The sequence below is a fragment of the Coturnix japonica genome, chromosome 9 (genome assembly GCF_001577835.2).
Source record: "Coturnix japonica isolate 7356 chromosome 9, Coturnix japonica 2.1, whole genome shotgun sequence".
NCBI classification, from domain to species: domain Eukaryota; kingdom Metazoa; phylum Chordata; class Aves; order Galliformes; family Phasianidae; genus Coturnix; species Coturnix japonica.
Genome location: NC_029524.1, coordinates 10,869,228 through 10,889,740, shown reverse-complemented (window position 1 = coordinate 10,889,740; position 20,513 = coordinate 10,869,228). Strand labels below are relative to the sequence as shown.

General features: G+C 45.4%; 1 protein-coding gene across 1 annotated transcript; it reads right to left on the bottom strand.

The window, feature by feature from the left end:
• Positions 1–4,493: 4,493 nt before the first annotated feature.
• LOC107318190 (D-beta-hydroxybutyrate dehydrogenase, mitochondrial-like) lies at positions 4,494–20,483 on the bottom strand. The gene is made up of 5 exons (XM_015871717.2): positions 20,375–20,483; positions 16,851–16,961; positions 10,800–10,941; positions 7,302–7,454; positions 4,494–6,560 (listed from the first exon to the last, which is right to left on the bottom strand). Exons 1-5 carry the CDS (start codon positions 20,459–20,461, stop codon positions 6,079–6,081), a joined length of 975 nt encoding a protein of 324 aa, XP_015727203.1. The 5' UTR covers positions 20,462–20,483; the 3' UTR covers positions 4,494–6,078.
• Positions 20,484–20,513: the final 30 nt, after the last annotated feature.

Genomic DNA, 20,513 nt, shown 5'->3' with positions numbered 1-20,513 from the left:
GAGTGGCAGAAAGTGCTTTGAAATCTGTTTGTGCAAAATGGTGTAAAAATCCCAATTACAGCTACAGCACCAAAGGAAGTAAACAAGCTCTGGAAGCAAGAAGTGGCCTCTGGGATGGAGGAACGTGTTCCAAGGTGACTGCACGAAAGATGTTGTGATTCATGTATGTACATTAGTGAGTAATTTTCCAGCTCGGAAATCATCCAATTACACATTCAAAATGCAAGAAGGCATTTAAGAGATTTAAGGAGTCGTAAAACTGAATAAGATGTTATTATGCCAAAGCAATCCTGGCGGTGCAGGCTGCAATGGAGGCAGCCAACTGAGCACACTTAGAGCTGTGGTGGGACTTTGCATGAGCTGCAAATCATTGCAACAGAAGGAATGGCTGCAGTGAGGATGCTGGGCTGCCCCGGTGCAACACAGGCCTGAGTGTTCCCCAGCTGGAGCTTACACTGCATGGAAAATAAATCACATATATTCTGCACTCAGAGCTCTGACTTTGTTTCAACTCACAGTTAGGCTTTGAAACAGCACACAGACACCATTCATGGTGAGCTTTGCACAAGTCAGGGGATTTCAGGAATGATTAATTCACTTCTGCAGCTTTCACGCAGAATTCTGGAGCAATGTCTTCTATTCTGCTACAAAAAGTGATTCAGCTGATGGAAGAGGTAACAGCCGTTTGGACACGTTTGGACACAACAAAACAGATTTGGATTTCCACTTTCCAATACCTCCCAGACAGCATCAAAGGTGCGAGGATGCTGATCACAGACAGAGGGAGCTCAAGAGGCTGCCAGAGAAGGCACTGCACCATTGAGCCACTTGAGCTTCTATCGGGGGAGAACTGTTACTTCACATCATTGCTCCAGGTGAAGGCACAGCTGTGCTACCTTACCCTGAACACACGCCAAGGGAGAATATGATCCGGCCATGTCGGTACCATCCCTGAGGCTCTTCCAGCTATGCTGAGAATGAACACACTCCACCTGGCTCCGAACCAGGTGGCTCTGGCTCTGTTACAAGCTCTCGTTCTATTTGAAGCATCTCTCCCATCCCCAGCACTCAGGCAGCTGGCTGAGAAATACGCTGGTTTGGGTTTGTTAGAAAGGCATTTATCAGCATTGTGGTCACAGAAGATGCTGAAAACCCACATTTTGAAACCCCAGCCGGAAAGGCAAGTGCTGCTGCTGCTGTCTCGCTATTTAACAGCATCGCTGTCTCCAGGGCAGCCCCCAGGATAGGAAGATTAAGACCTAGGACACATGGAATAGTTTCCATTTGTAAAGCACATAATGAGCCTCCAGCTGAGGCACGCTGGGTGGCACTGTTGCAGTGGGTGCAGCTGGGCCAGCAGCAGTCAGTGCAGGGCAGGGCTCAGCCTCCTCGCAGAGCAGATGTAGCTGTTGTAGTAATCTTGAGCCTTCTGACCTTCATTTAACACGCTGAATACTCTTTTCTTTTCCAGATGATAACGCTGATGTTCATCTTTGATCTTTTCTCAAGGACAAGATCCAACTGAATTTGTGCATGGTGCTTTAACCCAGTGGCTCCAGCTGGCAGAAGTGGGTAGGGACAGCACGTGCATTTACAGCTTCTGCACCTGAAACCCTCAGCCTTGTCTCAGCCAGACCACATGAATTTATTTGTCTAACCTTCTGAGTCTCTCAAACCGAATGTCACTCCTCACCTAAGCGGGAGGCCACAGCTGCCTGCACAGTGCTGCACTTCAGTGCTCAAAAACGACCTGGCTGGAAAGGTTTAAAGATGGAAGGTTCTGTAGTCAAGACTGAGTACAGTCTTCAGATATGTGAAAAGTAGTTATGAAAGGAACAGGCTCTCCTGTCTGCATCCCCTGCTGGTGGAGGTGTTTGAGGGTTGAATTGCAGGAGCCCTGGGTACCCCAGTCCCCATGTAGACCTTTGGAAACAGGACTGCATTGCAGCAACAGAGGTACGGGGCTAAAGGAGAGCAGCCCTGGGCAATGTCCCGTGGTGCTTTCAGGGCCATTGCTGTGTGTGAGAACATTGCCATCACTGGCCTCCTTCCCAGAGATGTTTCTGGCAGAAATACAGCTCCTCAGCTACAGGTTCAAAGCCAGACATGCACAAAGGGCTCCTTAAATCCGACACCCATCCACCTCCATCCCAGGTGTCAAAGCAATAGGCTCCACAGGCTGTTGCCAACACACCATGAATTGCTCAGCTGCACCCTTTGGCCAGGCAAAAGAGCATTGGGCCTGCTTAGCAGAGTGGAGCAGCTCACATCCCTTGTCTTTTTTATTGTTACTTTTTGATGGTGCTCAGTGACCAGACAGTGCCTACAAGACCATTATTTGGAAGGAAAGTATAGAAATATTCCAATTATTAACATCATCAAAGAGAAATCACACACCATTACCTATGAACACTTCTCTAGATGCTGCCTTTTTAATCTGACTGCAGATTACCATTCCAATACAGCAGTTAACATTTGGTATCACTCACCTCCTGACCAATTCTGCACCTGTTTGAGCTCTCCCAGCCATACAAGAACAGCAGACCTATGGTATAATTCACTCACAGCTGCGGTAACAACTGCTGAAGCCCAGAGGAAGAAGCATACATTCTTATTCTCTATGTATCTCCCTGTACAGCTAAACACATACAAGATCATCAACAAGGGATCTCCATAGCAACTCCTCGCCTCTGCCTGAGATGAAACACTTCCTCTGCAGCTCTTGCTGCTTAGAAGAGCTTTCTGGTTTCTCTAGACTTTTAGAGATGATCTTTCTTTACTCCACCCCCAATAAACCTCACCCTGTAAACTCTCTCCCTGTGCTGCCAGTTGAGGATTCACGTTGGGTGTAAGCCAAGTACCACGGGTGCTCTGAGGTCAGGGTCACAAGCTGAGACTTGTCACTATTCTGGGACTTGTTTTGTGGTTCAGACAGAGAGATTCTGGAGCTATTTGGAGCACCCAGACAAATTCACAGAGTTCACATGGGAGGCTGCAGAAGTCCCCTTGCTGTGTTAAGCTGGACCAGAGCAAACACGACATGCAGACAACCACTCCTCAGCTCCCAGATGCATCATAGAGAACTAACTCAACATGGCCAGGAAAACAAAACTATTTTGCAAAGACTGAAGGTGCTGTATGTCTTAAAGCACCATGAAGAACATGCAGGAAAAGGCAGCACTGCTGTAGTCTTAGCAGCTGGCCCTTTGTAGGAAAGCCACAGCCTAACTCCTCACAGTCTGCCACAGCAGCAACAAACATGGATTTCCATGGGATATCACTTAGCTTCTGACTTCCCTGTCCTCCACACTTCAAGGTCATTCCCAAAAAGATTGAATGTTTTCTTCCCTGTTACTCATTAGCAAGACAACAACCTGCCCTCAGTGACTGCATAATGCAATATGCTACAGCAATCTGCCTCGGGGAGCAGACTTTAAAACCAAGTTTTCACTGGACAGCAAACAGCTGCTGGAGGTTAAAGATGGTAAAGGACCCAGCTCAGTCAGCTTGGCTCTCTCCTGCTGGATCAGAGCCTGCGTACTGTGCAGAAACATCTGATAGTTGCTCTTCCACGTCAGCACTCTGCTCTTCTCACCCTCAGCCATCCACGCAGAGCTCTCACCGAGGCAGAAATCAGTCTGGGCTGTGGCAGCTCACCCAAGCACTTCTCAGAGGGACAGACGAAGGGACTGGGGCTCACATGCTGTGAAATCCTAACACTGCCTCTGGCAGAAGGTCCTCGCATGGCCTTGGGCACTACTTGGCTTGCAAGTCTCAGCTCTGCCTGTAAGAAGAGCTAATCCTTATTACCTGACAGCTGTAGCATTCGGATTAGTTACATGTAGAATGCTGAGGCAATGAATAACTTGTATCAACACTTTCTCACCAATGTCACTTGAGGGAAACCACATAAAATATAAACAGTGGTAATGTGTGTGTTCCCAGAGGCCTTTCTCCAGATATCTTTTGCTAATGAAACACAGGACCTGTGGAACTCTAAGTGCACTGTTGGTCTGGGAACAGCATTCGCAGCACAGGCAGTGTGCTTGCTGAGACCTCCCTGAGCTGGATAGCTGAGAAGACCTAAGCAAAGGCAGCACAACTTAAGAGGCTTTTTGCTTTACATTGAAGACTGAACACAAACAGCCAGCAGTGAGCGGTTCCCAGGCACGGCTCCAGAACAGGGATCTTCTGAAGAACCTTTTCTCCAATTCCTTCTTCCCTTCCACCCATTCCTTCCAGCAGTCCAGGCCAAGAGCTGCTGGAGGAAGGATCTCAATACTGTCACTGCCTTAGTACAAAGCCACCTCGCACAGAAGAGCTGGTAACTGAAGCCATCAACTCAAATAGCAGCTCAAACATCTCACTTCCCATTTCTCCAAGTAAACCCAAGCAATAACGGGTATAATCAACCAACACAAAACTGCTCAGGGCACTGAGATGTTCAGAGGGGGAAAGAAACATTGGAGAAATGAGAGCTGGAGACACAGGCATGTGCTTTACAAATCTCACAGTTTATTTTCCTCTGTGCAAATTAGTGCTACTTAACATTACTCACATTTCACAGTGCAAGGGGCAGAAGTGATTTCAACACTGCCTGAACAAGCTGCAGTTCAGTAGGACTGTGGGATCATTCCGGGTGCTGGATCCCAGACAGTCTCCACGTGATTATGGTCTGAAATAGAAAAAGAACTGCATGGACAGCATTTTCAGAAATTATCTGTAATACAAGCTACCTCCACAGCACACCCAAAGGAAGCCAGCTCCCTCCTTAGCCATCACAGCTTTCACAGCTGCATCCAGTCTCCAAGCAGTTACAAACAGCAGCATATAAAAGTTTATGGCACAGCTTCAAAGTCACAGCTACCTGAGATAGATGAGGTGAGAGCAAATTACAAGCTCTTACGTTCATTTAACCTCACATAAGACAACACAGAACAAAATTTAGCAGAATGAGAGGCTAACACCCTAGAATGAGAGGGCAGATCCCCACTAGCTGCTTTGCTGGTGGTCACCACTTGGAAAGAGGACAGAAGGTGTGAGGTTTGGCAGCCTCAGCACTTGGAAAAATGACTGAATGCTCTGGATGTGGCCAACAGGAGACACCCCTCAGGGGGATTTTGCAGAAGTAGCTCATATCAGTTGTCATTAAGTTCTGAGGAGACAATCATGTGTGACGTGGAAATTTCATTGTGCAGTATTGATTCAAAAGAAATGCATCACTTGAAACATCCTTCCAGAGCTCATAGTCAGGCCAAACTGACCACACGGTGCCTTTTTAAAACTGGTACCTGATACTGCAGTTAAAGAAGCCAAATTTCTTTGCTACATCAGATTCAATCCTGTCTCATAAAGCTCATCGGCAGTGGGTGGAAGGACCACCGGCTGAGGGGCAGCTCACACAGCAGGAGTTATTACAGGGCTTTTCCCTGCTCAGTCTGTCTCCTGTCTTCTGGCTCCAGCAGCTCCTGTTCACAGTGCTGGGAGGGAAGAGCCCTTCTTTGCACTTAGGTAATGAGGCTGTTTAGAGGCAGTGCGGCTGTTTTCATAGAAAGAGCAAACAGTTATGGAGCAGCTGAGCTTCCAACCAGTACTGTGAAAACAAAACAAGGCTGTGACTGACCCATTTTTAATCAAATGGAAAACTGCTTTTGTTTCCCATTTTAGCTTTTTCCCTTTGAGACATCTCATAGCAACAGCTTCACTCTGCTATTACCAGCCTATCCTTGTAAGGAAAACCAGGAGCCCAGCAATTAGTCCAATTTATCACTAGGGGAACTCAGCTGACCTAGTTACACTAGCCACATATTTGACCTGTTATGTTAACCTTCCTCTGCCTTCTCCACAGTTAAAAGCAAAACACCTTTCAACTTTAATCAGGGCAGCAGAGGAAAGACCAAGTTAGGAAAAAGACATAACTTTTCTCAGTATCCCTCAACACAAAATGTGAAGCCATAACCCAACCAAACTGAAGGCACATAAAATCTATAAAGAGGAGATGCACCAGTGATTAGAACTAAGTCAGCTCTAAACTGTGTGTACAAACAAGCACTGGAAGGATGCTTGAAGGATGGCCTTTCACAGTGTGGCTCCAGGAATGTAAAGCCAGTCAGCAATGGCAGTGGGCAGATGAGTCATGACTTGCAGTCTCATCCACCAGTAGGTCTCCATGGGATTGTAGCGGTTGTTCGGGTGTGCGGAGATGAGCGCGTTGGTGATGTCATTCACGACAAGAGACATGTCCTTCAGGCCACTGTTAACAAAGGACTTCATCAGGGCTACGTGCCGAGTGAAATACTCCCTCCCATAGTCCTCCTGCACGGTGCTGCTGGCTCCACTCCACAGCACCTCAGCCTGCTTGTCGATGCTGTCCTCTGTCAGGATACCGGTCGCTGCCACAAAATTACTGGGCTCAATGAGGATGACTTTGACCCCCCAGCGATACATCTCCTGTCGGAGGCAGTCGGAGAAGGCTGCCACCCCATACTTGGAAATGCAGTAGCAGGAGCGAGATGGACTCACCATCCGTCCTAACATGCTTGTGATATTCACTACACGGCCTGGAGGGGAAAAAAGCAATGAGAAATGACTGACCCAAGTTCGGAGAGACTGTGAGAACCACTTACTGACCTGATTGATAAGTGGCATTTTGTAGTAAGATGGAGCTTGTTTAGTGGGTACCTTCTGGAAATGGTATCTGAGCAATCTGCTCAATATAGCCTCTTTCTGTCCTCACAGAACACATAGCTGTACCAGCATCCTCCCACACACACTAAATAAAGAAATTCTTCAGAGCTTTGCTCATAGGTATCTTCCCCCCTCCATAAAATAGAATTTTGATGGTAACCACCTTCACACATACTATCTAAAATGGCTGTTATGGACTCATTTATTCCATGACAACCCCTTTGCAGTCATCTGTGAGCTGAGTAACATGAAGGGAAAGATTCAGCTGTCCAAACTTAAGCACTAATTGTAACTTTGGAAGCCAGAAGTATCTTTCTTATGGCCATAGACACTTTTTCTAAAGGTGGTCCAAGTTCTCCTGTCCTATCTGCCAGCAATGCTTGGAGATCTTTGATCTCCTGGAATGTCTAAGACCACACCTGCTGTGTAGTGCTTAGATAGACCCCCTGTCTGGAACATAAGGCATCAAACGATGCTGTCTATTTTACCTGCATGCCACAGACATCCTCCTTGGCGTCCTTTGAAGCAGCCTGGTTCATACATTTTAGCTATGTTTCTTTGCTGCATGGCAAAATATCCATGAACCTTGCCACAATACCCAGCATATACCTTACCTTTAGCTCTGCGAATGAGGGGCAGAAAAGCCTTTGTCACCCTCACGGTGCCCCACAGGTTGATATCTGTCACCTCCTTGTAGTTGTCTAAACTTGTAAATTCCACCTCTCCGAAAGTTGAGACGCCAGCATTGTTCACCAGGCCCCACAGACCTGCCAACAACAACAACAAGTTAAAGAATGGAGCAAGGAAAAATGTCACAGAGAAGCAGCTCTGTTCACAGTAACCCAGCACCTTGACAAAGAACTGGACACTTTCATAGAAAAAGGTTGTAGATAAAAACCAAACAAAGAGAAAAAAGACCTTAAAGATACCAGATATAAAGCCTGTAGGGCTTCTTTGGAGCTTCTGGGATAGGGAGGGGGGTCCACAAGAATAGCAATCCTGAATGTCTCCTCTAAGGCCGGAGGCTCTACTTTGTCTCTGTATGGTTAGACCCGGCTGGCCCTCTTTTATGCCTCTTGTAGGTCCCAGGTTTGTCTTCTCTCATGGACTTTATGATGCCATCCTTCATTCTTAAGAGGGCTGGACTTTCCCTCAATTAAGCAAACAATAAAACAGAAGAAAAACAACATCTTAGATTTCTACATCTACTTCACTACTCCAGGCTGTGATGCACTAATTGGGAGAGCGTGCAGTACTGACCTGCAAGATTGTGGTACAGTTACCAGCTCCTGTACTTCAGTCCAGATATTTGGACTCCCTCAATCCTAACTAATGCAGGACATGGCAAATTTACAACCAACCCTTAAACTACTGGAACTAAAAACTGAACTTCTATTGTGCATGCAGTCCCATCAAGATTAAATAGACTGCACTTACCACAAGCTCCTGCACTCAGCTCCTTACATGTCCAAGACTTAGCAGGTCACTGAGCATTTGACCCTTTGAAGTCATTACTGTGGGAGTCCCCATGGCAAATACTTTAGGACGGAGTCCACGCTTTGTGAAATTGCTGAAGCACAGGACTATGCAGCCATAAACTGCAGTAAGAACAAACAGAAGAGCTGGAACAAGATAAGAATTGTCCTAATTAGATGTCCTGCTGTTCTCATTTTTTGTGTAAGTAGCAAGCTTGAATTGGTGAGCCTTTCTGCTTTCTGACTCTCTTCCTAGTATTAAGAACACACACAGGAGTAGGAAATAATATCTGCGTACAGGGATCTCAGACACTGCTATCACAAGTACCCGTGCCATGCCACCCTGACACAAAAACTTATCAACCTCTGAAAAAAGTTTGGGCTGTTTGCCCAGCCTGTTCCACACCTCCTCTGCTCTCATGTATGAAAGTCTTCCAGCCTAGGTTTGTTTGCAGGATGACAGTAACCGCATATTTTACTACACATAGTCTAAGCAAGTTGTAACATTCCCCCATTCACCCAATAAATGTGAACAGAATGTATTCTCCTGGATCACTTTAGAAGCCCAACCTGCTCCTGCCAGGCTGGCTTTCATGATGGCTGTGGTAGCCCTCCCTTGTCCTGCTCCCAGCTGAGTTCACTTCACCTGAAAACTTCTGGCTACCCCATGTAGAGGGGAACAGAGGGAGTCATGTCCTACCAGTGATAACCACACATTCCCTCACAGTCTGTCCCAGTCAGGCCATGTTACAAACAGAACAAAGAGCTAATACTTAAATGGTCACAAGGCCGTTTGCAGGACAGTGGTGTGTTTATAGAGCACAGCCTTATCGCTATTACTTCTTTAATGTCAATAATACAGTGGGAACTACATAACACCGAAGACAAACAGTGGCACTCCCAACATCAGAATGAGTTTAGCCTTATGTACACAGTGGATAGAGATAGAGAAGTCTAACACAAGAACTGTTCTGTGTTACCTTCAGGGCCACACTTGGTGTGCAAAGCACCTCAGTCTGAATGCAGACTATTCCATTATGTTACTGAGCACTATTTATAAGCAAGCTCCAAACCTCAGTCACATGCCTCCTAAAAAGAGGTCTTTACTGCTTTGCACTCTGTGCTGCAGCAACCAACTACAAGGTAAGGCTCTTAAGAGCAGGAGGAACCGGTCCAACTCGCTGATCAAGGGCACAAGCTTTCACTGTTCATTCTGCACACAGGATTTTGTGAACGCTGCTGCATTTATAGAAGCAGCAGAGCTGCCCCCTTACAAGTTAACTCACAGTGGGAAATGGCACTGTGCCACCACTGCTGTTGCTGGGCTCTTCAGGGAAAGCTTGAGAAGCTGTGAAATGTGTGACGAGGGCTGGATGATTGCGTAGGAAGAAAAATCATGCAGAGCATGTGTGGGAACAGAGCTTGTATGTAACTCAGTTTCATATGCTTGTTTTAGGTGGAAGGGTGTGCTACATAATTTGCAAGAAGATTAGAGCTGTTATTTACTTGCTTTATGCATTTATATGAATTAGGACAGGCTCACGGTAGCCTCATCCAAGCCTCAGGAGCAATCACCATCCAGACACACAATCCATTAATGCTGGAGACAGATGTGAAGCTTCAGTCCACCCTCAGCCAGACACTGTAGCTGCTGCCCAGCTTGTTATTCATGCAGAGGCTGCACGGAAACCCAGAAAGGGCAAGAAAACCTCACAGCCTCATCATGTGGGAAGAGGTGAGGTATCACACAGGCTCTGGCTGTAAGCTCATATCCCATTGCCAAACCACTCACAGAAGCCGTCTGAAGCCCAATACAGGAGCCAAGCTGTGCTGCAGCAGCAATGCAATCAGTCACCCTTTCCCCAGTACCTCTGCTCCATTCAAGCCCTGTGCAAGGGTAGACATGGAGTATCCTGTCATCTGTATCTTGAGCTGTCTACGCTCTCGTGGGCTGTTCCTTTCCTGCCTTCCCAGCTCCACACACTCCCAAGAAAGAAGAAACATAAAGAAAGAATTATCTTCTTTTGCATGCTCCTAAGGCCCCTACCTGGACTCACACTTGAAGCTGCTTGCAGATCAAGGTGGTCTGTGCTGAGCCCATCCTGAATTCTGTCTCACACTGTGGCAAACTGAAAGCCTGTACTGGTACAGCTGGAAAACAATCTAGATTTGAGGCCAGGTGAGTTTTATGGACCAGCTCAGCACTTGATTACACAATCAGGTTGTACCAACATAGCAATAAGCAGCCAGGGGTTGAGGCCTCTCCTCAAGCAGGATTGCTACAGAAACATCTGTGGAGCTGTAACAGAAGAAGGGAATCAAGGTCTTGCTATCCTATGTCATTTTGGTCTCTCAGAGAAATCAGTTATTAGGGACTTGCTGCCACTCATCACTTTTTATGGGATGTAGGGTTAGAGCCTTACCATCTCAGCCAGTCTTGGGCTCTTGTTCTGGCACAGATGTCCTGGCCACATGGGAATTCCCACTGACCTAAATACAACGCTACCTGACCACCAGGCCTCCAAGCTTGTAAATCATGTTTTGGCATTGCAGCACTGGAACAACCTGGCCATAGGAAGGATTCTGAGAGTGCACCAAAGTAGCATCTGGCCCAGAAAAACAAAGGTCCCCACACACCTTCTTCTGGGTCTTTCAGGGTCATCTTCACATAATCCACAGCCTGAGCCACCTCCTGGTCGCTGCACACATTCATCTGTAGCACTTTCATGCGATCTGACTTCATGTCCTTCAGCTCTCTGGCTCCGTCTCCATTCTTATCCTTCTCAACAGAAAAGAAAGATGCCTTGCTAAGGCTGCAGGCACATTCACAGGAACAGAAAATGCCACCTATTGAAAAACTGCATGCAGAGGTGTAAACCTGGTACAGAAACAGGCACAAAGACACACAACCCGCTGTGCAACCCATGGCTGTAATCTGTTCCCTCCAGCACAGCCCTTACATCTACATTAGTGACCCACTGCTCTGAATGGTTAAAAATGTTTGTGTTTGCTCCTCACCTGAAGGGTTCCACAACTGTAACAATATCAAATACTGTGTCAGCTCAGAATGGCCTCAGGTGGCTCTCTGCTGCCCCAGTCCCCATGCTCCATAGGTAACACAGCAAACATATATATACAAATCAGAGGAAGTTTTTCTAGGCTTAAAAGCAAAAGGCTAATTAGACACCTTACTCATTTAATTCTAAAATACTACTTAGCATCTAATGGGATGGAACTATCAGAAAGCAAAACAGTAGGGTCACCTCTGGCATCCCTACCAGCAAACAGTTTGATGCTACAGGATACAGCAGAAAGCCTCTAACCTATATAATAGTAATATTTTGCTCTAAATATGCAGCAGAACAGGATGCACAGGAAAGCATGAACAGTGAAGATGTCTTTAATTTTGTCTTGTGTGGCTGGAGCATGAAAGGAGGAAGTTCTGTCCAAAGAAACAAGAACAAGGCTCTTCACTCTACCAATAATATGATGGCTTCCTTTCTCTCCTTCTCCTTTCTTTTGTCTTTTCCACCAGGCATTTCTCACCTTCTCAAGACTTCATTTTTAATATGGATACGTTTAAGAAAAGCAATGTACAATTCACTTGGAATAATGAAGATAGTTTTATGAGCCCTTAGCTTCTTAACAGCTTAACATTCTATTACTATTTGTTGGTTTCTTTTGGGGTTGGTTTTTTGTGTATACCAAACCTAAATGTGGTTCACACTTCAAATTTTACCTGGTTGCTTCCAGACAGGATAGATAGCCATGTTTAGACACCATACAAAAATGAAACTGAACAGAGCACTGATTAGCCGTGCAGTTCCTCAGCCGGCTCAAGATTCAGTTCGCCAAACTACTCCCTGAATTACAGGATCTGCCTTGATAGGGAGGAAGAAGTTATGAATAGGTGAGTCACATGCCTGGCTGCCACTCTTCCTTTAGTACTTGATACCAACACCCACCCACAGCACAAGGGCAAACAAGGAGAGCAACACGCTGCCTCCACAGCAAAGCTAATGTAAAACCGTAACAACTTGTTTTCCTACATGCATCTCAAGCTACCTATTCAATGAACACAGCATAAACCACCCTGCCTGCACCTTCAGTTCAGTGAACAGTGTCATGTTATGAAGGAAAAGAGCTGAAATTCCATCTGGGCATTGAGAAAAACAGGGTACCCCTGTTAATATGAGCATATAATTACTCCAGATTTACAGCAATAGTAGGAATCTGCTTCTGTCCCTATGGCTGCAGATCACGTCACAACTGACCTATTTCAAAGTATCACAAAAAGAAAGACTTTAAGTTTTCCAATGCACTGTGACTCTTATCCACACATAAAAAGAATCTCTAGAAGTGACATTAAAAGTACTTAATAACACAGTCATCAAAATACTAAATTCCCTTTGAAATGAGTGAAGGTTGTGCGATGTCTCTCTGTATTTCTGGAAGATGCTCTTGCATCTCAGCTCTGAATTACACAAAGTGACTTTCAGATACCGAACTGTGAATAAAGCAGAGTTAATTCTGCTTCTGAAGAGGTTTACTGTATCTCACTGCAAACACTTAACTACAGCTGTAATCACAGAGCACAGAACACACCTTTCCCTTTTCCTGTGTTGTTTTTCTTTGTTTGTTTGCTTTTTTTTATCGTTCATAACCTTCATGACATAAAGAAATCATTCCACTCTTTGGTTGGTTGGTTGTTTTTTGAGGAAAAACTTGCAGATCAGCAACTTAAAAATCCAATATAAGTCATATTATTCACATTGAAAGAAATTTTCCCCTGTGCCAATGCAATCCCATCTACAAAGTTACCTTCCCAGCTAGAAGTTAATCGCTGTTAACAAAACACAGCTATCTTGGAAGACTGATTTCAGCAAGAAGCCACCATTCCAGGCACTATTTAGCTATAAAACCAATAGTTCAAGGCACCTCAGGGACAGTGAGCACACTGTACAGTTCATACGCTCCCGTGGTTCCTCCTAGTTTTTTGAAGACTGGTTTTGAACCTGGCATTTGTTCTTCTTTCACACATTGGCTGGTTCCTCTATCCCTGCAAGCAATCCTATCCAGGCTGCCACCAGAAGGGGAGGGGGCGGGGGCAACATCTTGGTCCCATTGGCAGCACTGGCCCTGGTTTGGGTGCTTGCAGTGATTTGACTGGGAATCAAAAAGCAACAAGCCCAGTGCTGAGCACCATCTCTGAGGTGCCACCTGTCCCACTGGCAACCCTCCCACACCTCATCACTGTGCTCCTTCTCATGTGCACGTGCCTCAGACCGACCCACACCACACAGCAACTCAAACACAGCAGGACATGGGCTGACTCATGGGGCTTGCATTCTCCTGTCACCTTCAGTTCCCTCGCTGCTGCCTACCCACTCATTCCTTCTCCACATTTCCTCAGGAAAAAAAAGCTTGTATTTGTCATTACCAGATTCCAGCTATTTGTTTTCAGATCGCAACTGATTTGTTGGCACCGTTTTGAATACTGCTCCCACAGGGACATGCAATCCTCCCCGCTTGGCACTACTCTCATATTTATTTTTTCCTCTATGTGAACTCTGTTCCAGGGCACTTCCAAGAAAATTTCACTGGGGCTTAACAGCAGTCACAGGCTTAGAGCGTAAGTTTGATCATCAGACTACAAGGGACTGCATCAAAAGCCTTATTTGAGGTGCACTTATTCCTTCTTCTTTAAACACGCTGCTGCTTAGCCAGAATGAGATTAGGCTGACATGGCACAACGTGTTCCCAGTGAACTCGTACATGACACACGACACTATAAACGCCTAGATCATCAAATTGACAGCTCTGTGTGTTGCAGCTTCATCTCGTGTGCAGAAGGTAAGTAAGCTGCTTGGTTGATAACCCCAGAGGTCCGCCACCTTTTGAGAGACAACTACAGCATCTGCCCTTTTTCAACCTCCTGGAAATGCCCTCGCCTTCAAGAGTTCCTGAAAATATCACCCATGTAGAAAACACTTTGGCTCACCCCCTCAATGCTCTTTTGGAACATTCACTACATTAAGAAAAGCTTAATTCCCCCGTGAGGGTGGTCAAACACTGGAACAGGCTCCCTAGGAGGTAACTGATGCCCCAGACCTGTCAGTGTTCAAAAGGTCTCAATAATGTGTTAACTTCTGGTTAAGGCTGAAGCAACCAGGCAGCTGGACCAGATGATCTCGGAAGGTCCTTTCCATCTGAACTACTCTATTCCATTCAATTAGGCCTGGTGAATTTCAATACACACTGACATAAACACTCCTTATTTTTCCCTTTTCCCATCTTGCAGAACAAAAACCCTTATCTCCTCATGAAAACAGCTGGCCATACACATCTGAAAACAAATCATTTTTTTCAGTAAAATCAAAGATAAGACTAATTATTTCAGTACTTCCTATTTTTTCAGTTATTTTTAATTGATTTCATTTTTGTTGTTGTTGTTTAATTCTTATGTATTAAGGAAAATATTCCCTGTGGAGTTGTCTTTGTTAAACAGAACTCCTTCTACACTTGATTCTTGACAGTTCTACCCCAACCTGCCTGCTGTATTCTTGAAATGCCTTTATTTTTTTACTTTCTGCTCATGTATAGCTTCCAATGCACTTCATGGTATGCTGTCTTCTATTTAATACAAGAGCTTTCTGGTAGTACATCAGGGAACCTTCAGGTCTCAGCATGAAAGGACGTAAGCAATGGTAGAACAACTATGAGTGAGCTAATAGGCTGCCATCTACTTTGTGCCAATTGTTCCCATACCTGCTCTGACCCTGCAGTGAACCTACAGCAGCTCGGGTGTTCTTTGATGACAGGGTGAGTTGCTATGCATTTGCCATAAGCAGTTACTTGTACACTGCCAATTCTCATGTCACCTATTTTCTGCTCCTTACACCTGCTCTTGTATAAAGTGAGTGCCTGACTTGCTACCACTACAAAGACAGACATCCCAAAGTAGCAAATGACATCATTACTGAAGGATTCACAGAGCCTCTGCGTGGAAATTTCCAAACAACATCACCTTTCCAAGAGGACTTGTTTGCTCTCAAGTTACACAATATGTCAGCTGATAATAACTTTCCCTGCTGGTCTGGAGGAAGAACGTAACCTCCGCTGAAATCACACAGACAGGGATGGCCACAATGCTTTTCTATTGTTCTTGCCCTTCATAATTTTCATTATCCTGTGGTCATCACTCTGAGCACATGGACTAGAGCAGACGTAGTCAAGTAGCATCTGTTCCACTGAGAAGTAGTAAGAGCAAAAACAAAGAATTCCACTATCTATTTAATGTCACCTGTTAGTGCTAGAAGTGATGATGGTTATACTGCCAACCAAATTTACTTACTACACTTGATTTACTTACCTCTTACCTTGGCTTAAGTCAGTTTTCTTCTCTAACTCTCCAGTGTTTGTGCTGATTAGAAGTGCACCAAAAGAAAACAAAACGTCTAAAAAGTGAGAGACTGAAATGAGGATGTAAAGCAGTCATTAAGAGAGATGGCAATTGACAATACTGGAATGAAAATACTCTCTGTTAAGAGTCACCACTGGAGTTCCCAAATGACAAATCTCATCCACTATTTTTCATCAGTGACTTTAATCCGTAACACAGGAGTGTGTATGACAAAAATCAGAGGTACAGAGAAACAGCACAACACGGATGGCCACCAAGACTGAAGTCAAAGAACAGAACAAAAACTAGAGTGTGAAATAGACAATAGGAAAGCCTGACATTCATTTAGATGGGAGTGTTTAAGGCAACAGAGGATGCTTAAGAGAAGTTATATGGGCAACTTTGCTTAGACTAGAAAAACAGTGTTGAGAGAAGCCTTGAGCGCATTATTATTACATCACAGGGATGGGATCTGGAGAAGAGATAAATCAAATTAGACAAACAAGTGAGCATGAACTGATTTTGACCAATTCATGCTGGAAACCACATAAGTTTCGATAGTCTAAAGAGAAAAAAAAGGATAAAACTTCAGATGGAAGCAGACCATGCCCAGTTTATAGGGGATTACACAACATGATTGCCTGCAAGAGCAGGACTGGACGGGCAGTGCTGCAGCCTCTTCTGATTCAGTGTGCCTAAACTGATCTCTTACAATTGATGCTACCTATCAAGTACAAATGACAGAAGGTGAGACCTACAGGTATCAGAACGGTACAGTTTGTTGAATTTTTTGTTTATCCAAAAAGCAGACAGCTTCCAGAGAAGCTGCAGAAGCACCTGGAGATAAACCCAACCAAGGTGGCTTGGAGAGAAGTTTGAGTAAAATGTCCTTAGAGGAAAGTGATAGAATGAAAAATAGCAACAGAGATACCTGAGAAGACAGGAAAGCACAATGCCATAGTAATTTTGAACCATCAGGTTTATTGCAAATTTTGCTGCAATCCAGCAGCAACCTCAAACCTTGCAAGCTATTGTGCAAGCTACTGTACAAGCTACTGTACAGACATGCAGCTGACAGACAGTCCCTGCCCTAAAGAGCTCAGAATTACAGGACCAACAAGATTCAACAGGCGGATGAAGCAACACAAGATACATAAAGATCCGTCCCCACCTTACCTCCCACAGGTTTTGGATTAGGGCAAATGGAAGCTGCAAATAAAAAGGCTGTTACTCGAGAAAAATCTTCCTCCAGTCCCAGAAAAATTCTGCTCAATATTATTACTCACCGCTAGCAAGCATCCAGCAAAAACAGTAAATCCCTTTGCATGAAGTTGTTTTGCCAAGGCATGTCCAAAACCTTTGTCACAGCCTGTTATGAGCACTGCTTTCCCTTCAGCCTGTATGGGGAAAGACAATACGTTATCATCATCAGACACTGCAGTCATGCAGCTACCCACAGCATTGAGCTACACAGCAAAAGAGCAGCTTGCAGACCTGCAGTCAGTGTCATGAAGGTAAAGCTAGCAACTAAGAGGCTGTATGGCTGATACATGGGCTCTGTGGGACTGAGCTCACCTGATCAGAACTATGTGAAAGATGGCCATTCAAGTTAGCAGTCAAATGTCCTTGTGAAATCCACAGAGAAGGAAAGGTAGGCCCTATAGCTCACCTCAGTGTGTTTCCAGAAGAACTGGGATAATCTCCCTCCAGACCAGAGGGAGCTCAGATAACCATCTCAGATTTGGTGCACAATTCTGGACAAGTATCACTCTGAAAGCAGCAATAACCTAAATGCAACAAAACCCAGCTATAATTCTCTGCAGCTCAGCTCTCTGCCCCTGTGCACAGTGGTGGGCACAGATACAAGTCACAATAACCTCTAACCTGTCTCACAGCAATCTAGACCCAATGACTGTATGGAGCTCCTGCTGGGGCAACCAGCATAAAGGAGAACACAAGAGTCCTGTGTAGAAGCATAACCAGCTCCCAACTACCATGAAATCCTGAGTTTATTTTATCACTGGTCTGTAACAACTTGTGTTATCTTGACACCATAGCTCAAACTGCAGCTACCAAAACTGATAGCAGCTCAAACTGCAGCTATCAGCGGCCAAAACTGTACAGAGGTATTTTAAATTAAATTAGTGATCTATCAGCTCATAGGCCCATAAGAAAGAACTACATAGAAGTTCCAATAACAGTATGTCACCTGTCCAATCAATACAGCAGCTCTTTTAACTGCAGTGACTATTGTCTGCACCCTTCTTACTCCCACTCTATGCAGTACTTTCCATGCTGTATTTCAGCACACTGGAGTGTGACTACAGCTTAGGGCTTCCTTTTGAAGCACTGAACTCTTAACAGGAACCATTTATCAAATCCCACAGTTCTCTCCTACATTATCATCTTTTGACAGACAGATAAATTGAGAAAGAAGATTTGATACTACATCTGCTTTGACATAACAGGCCTGTGATAGTTCTGAAAACAGAACTCAAAATCCCTAATAGAATTCTGTACCAAAACATTGCACATTCATCCCCTTTCTTTGCTTGAAAGCCTTTCTTTGGCACTACTGTGAAGCAGTGAACTCTTAACATGTATCCCAACAAGCAGCCATCCACATGCAGAGCTCCAGACTGCTCCAAACTGAAACCCTATCTGTCAGATGATAACGTGACATGGCAATAAATGCCTGGAGAATGCAGTAAGGAAGTGAGGTCATTTCCATCTCTGTGGAGGCACCCACAACTAATATTTCCCACTGCCATATTAATGGCATCTGGCATACGAATATTTGTATTTTATACTAGCTGTGTAGGAATTGCACCGTCTTGCTTAACCACTGTTTCAGACAGAAATCAGGCAGCCCCCACTGCTCTGATCTGCTGACATGTGATAGTGAAATGGCAATAAGGGATAATTGCAGATAATTGCAGGGTGATAGTGATCAGTTACTGCACGTACTTAAATGAGCCTAAGCAAACAGCAACAGGCAAATGAGCAACGCCCTCTCCCATCCACAACTTTCAAATTTCACACATCCACAAATTTCAAAGGACAATCAAGAAGTGGAAGCGAGAGCTGATGAAAAGTTTCTCCTGCATTTATTATATCAACACCCACATAAATACCCATTCCTACAGTAGGACAAAAACACACCCAGCTACAGGCTAGTTCTACTGAAGCTTTAAGGACAGCTAAAGGATTAAGAACTATAGTGCATAAAGAGCTCTGATCCAAAGACCACCATGGTCAAAAGAAGTGCAGCCCTCAGCCAGAAGCAGCTGCCTCATCAGTCAGTTTGGTAAGGGCAGCCCAGGTGCATGAAATAAAGGACAACCCCTCTATAAATGGCTGAGCTGTGTTCCTATCTCCATCAAGTTTAACTCACTGCAGCTTTTTTGTTTCCTCTGGTTAAAAACAAACAAACAAAAACAAAACAACAAACCAACCACCAAATGTATGTAAAAAAACAAGGATGAGGAAAACACCTCCCAGCTCCCTACAGTGACCAGAAAGGTGAGTAACAATTTACATTACTGAAGGCTCCTGTGATTGTTAATTATTTGCTGTTATACTCAGAGGCACACACACTCCATAAGCTTTTCCTACTGGGACACGAGTGCTTTGTTAAACAGTAGAAGCTTTTACCAACATAGGTGATTTATCCAAGTACACCCATTTATTGCAGTAAAAGTTAAGCAAGGCTACTTTGTCAGCCCCAGCCTTCCCATAGTTTCAGAGCCCACCATCCTTGCCCTGACATTTTCCTTTACTACTTTGTGCCATGTTATTTTCTGCTTCCTGTTGCCTCAGATGACCTGCCTGATCATTTCCTTGTTATCAGGTATGTTAATTTGAAGATAAGAACAAGCAGTTACTTTGTATACTTTCCTTGTTCCTTATTGATGAACTTGGGGCTTTCAATCCCAGGAAAAGGAACTAAAGGTATATTCTAAAGATGTCTTCCTAACATGCAGAAATCACTGCCTGCAGAACAGCCAGCAGACACAAGATTCCTTTGCTACAGGAATCTCTGAATTATTAACTTTCTCACAGTTCTGGCTACCATGGATTGCCTGGTTACGATGCACAGGCACTGCCACTGCTTCAGTAGAATAAACATTCACAGGGCAAAGTCGTATAGGCATGTTAAAGCACAAGGAGCCAGTCACAAGTCATCACACCTGGAAGGCCTCCAAAGGCAAAGGCTGAAGGCCAAGTCATGCGCCATCCATCACCTTCATGATGGGGACACTGAACTACTCCTTGGGTCTCTGGAGGCCACGGTGCCACCTCTACTCAGTACCACCATGGCCAGGGGTTCCTTGTGCCACAGAAGGCAGAGGATGGCGATGGGAAGTGCCAAGGGTGTAGGAAGCGTGGGAGGGCAGTGAAGTACGAGCTGTATCCTGGCTGCATCAAGGGCAGGAGCTGGGGATTCCTCCTGCAGCACAACCAGGAGCAGAGTTAGCTCCCACTGAGAGCACCCCACACAACCCTAGACTTCTGAACACACACTAAATGAGGCCGGTTGTGCAATTATTCTATTCATGGGGCTTTTTTCTCCATTACATTCATTTCCTAATTTCAAAGGCCGTATGAAGATTCGTGCACTCAGCACCCGCCGAACGCCGCGGTCTCGGCTGCAAACAGCCGCGGAGCTCCCGCAGATGCCCGGCTCCTGCTCTCAGCAGCCCGGTTCCCCCTCGCACCGCCGACACGACGCCTCCCTCGGCCCCACAGGGCGGCTCGTCAAGCAGCGACACGTTGGCGCACCGCCCGCAGGCCCCGCCGCGGTACTCACGGGCAGGGCCCGGCGGAGCCGCTGCAGGAGGCGTCGGGCCAGGCCCAAGGCAGCGCCCAGCGCCAGCAGCACGGCGGGACCGCGCATGGCGGCGGCGGTTCGTCCTCAGCCTATAGCCGCCTCCTGTCGCCGCCGCCGC

Bases quoted from the DNA above. Each gene is read 5' to 3' on its own strand.
- LOC107318190 (XM_015871717.2), bottom strand. From the start codon at position 20,461: ATGCGCGGTCCCGCCGTGCTGCTGGCGCTGGGCGCTGCCTTGGGCCTG. The intron at 10,942-16,850 runs GTGAGTAATAAT...TCTGTTGAGAAG, and splicing joins TTGCTGGATGCTTGCTAGCG to GATAAGAATGGAGACGGAGC. The intron at 6,561-7,301 runs GTAAGGTATATG...TTTCCCCTCCAG, and splicing joins CCTCATTCGCAGAGCTAAAG to GCCGTGTAGTGAATATCACA.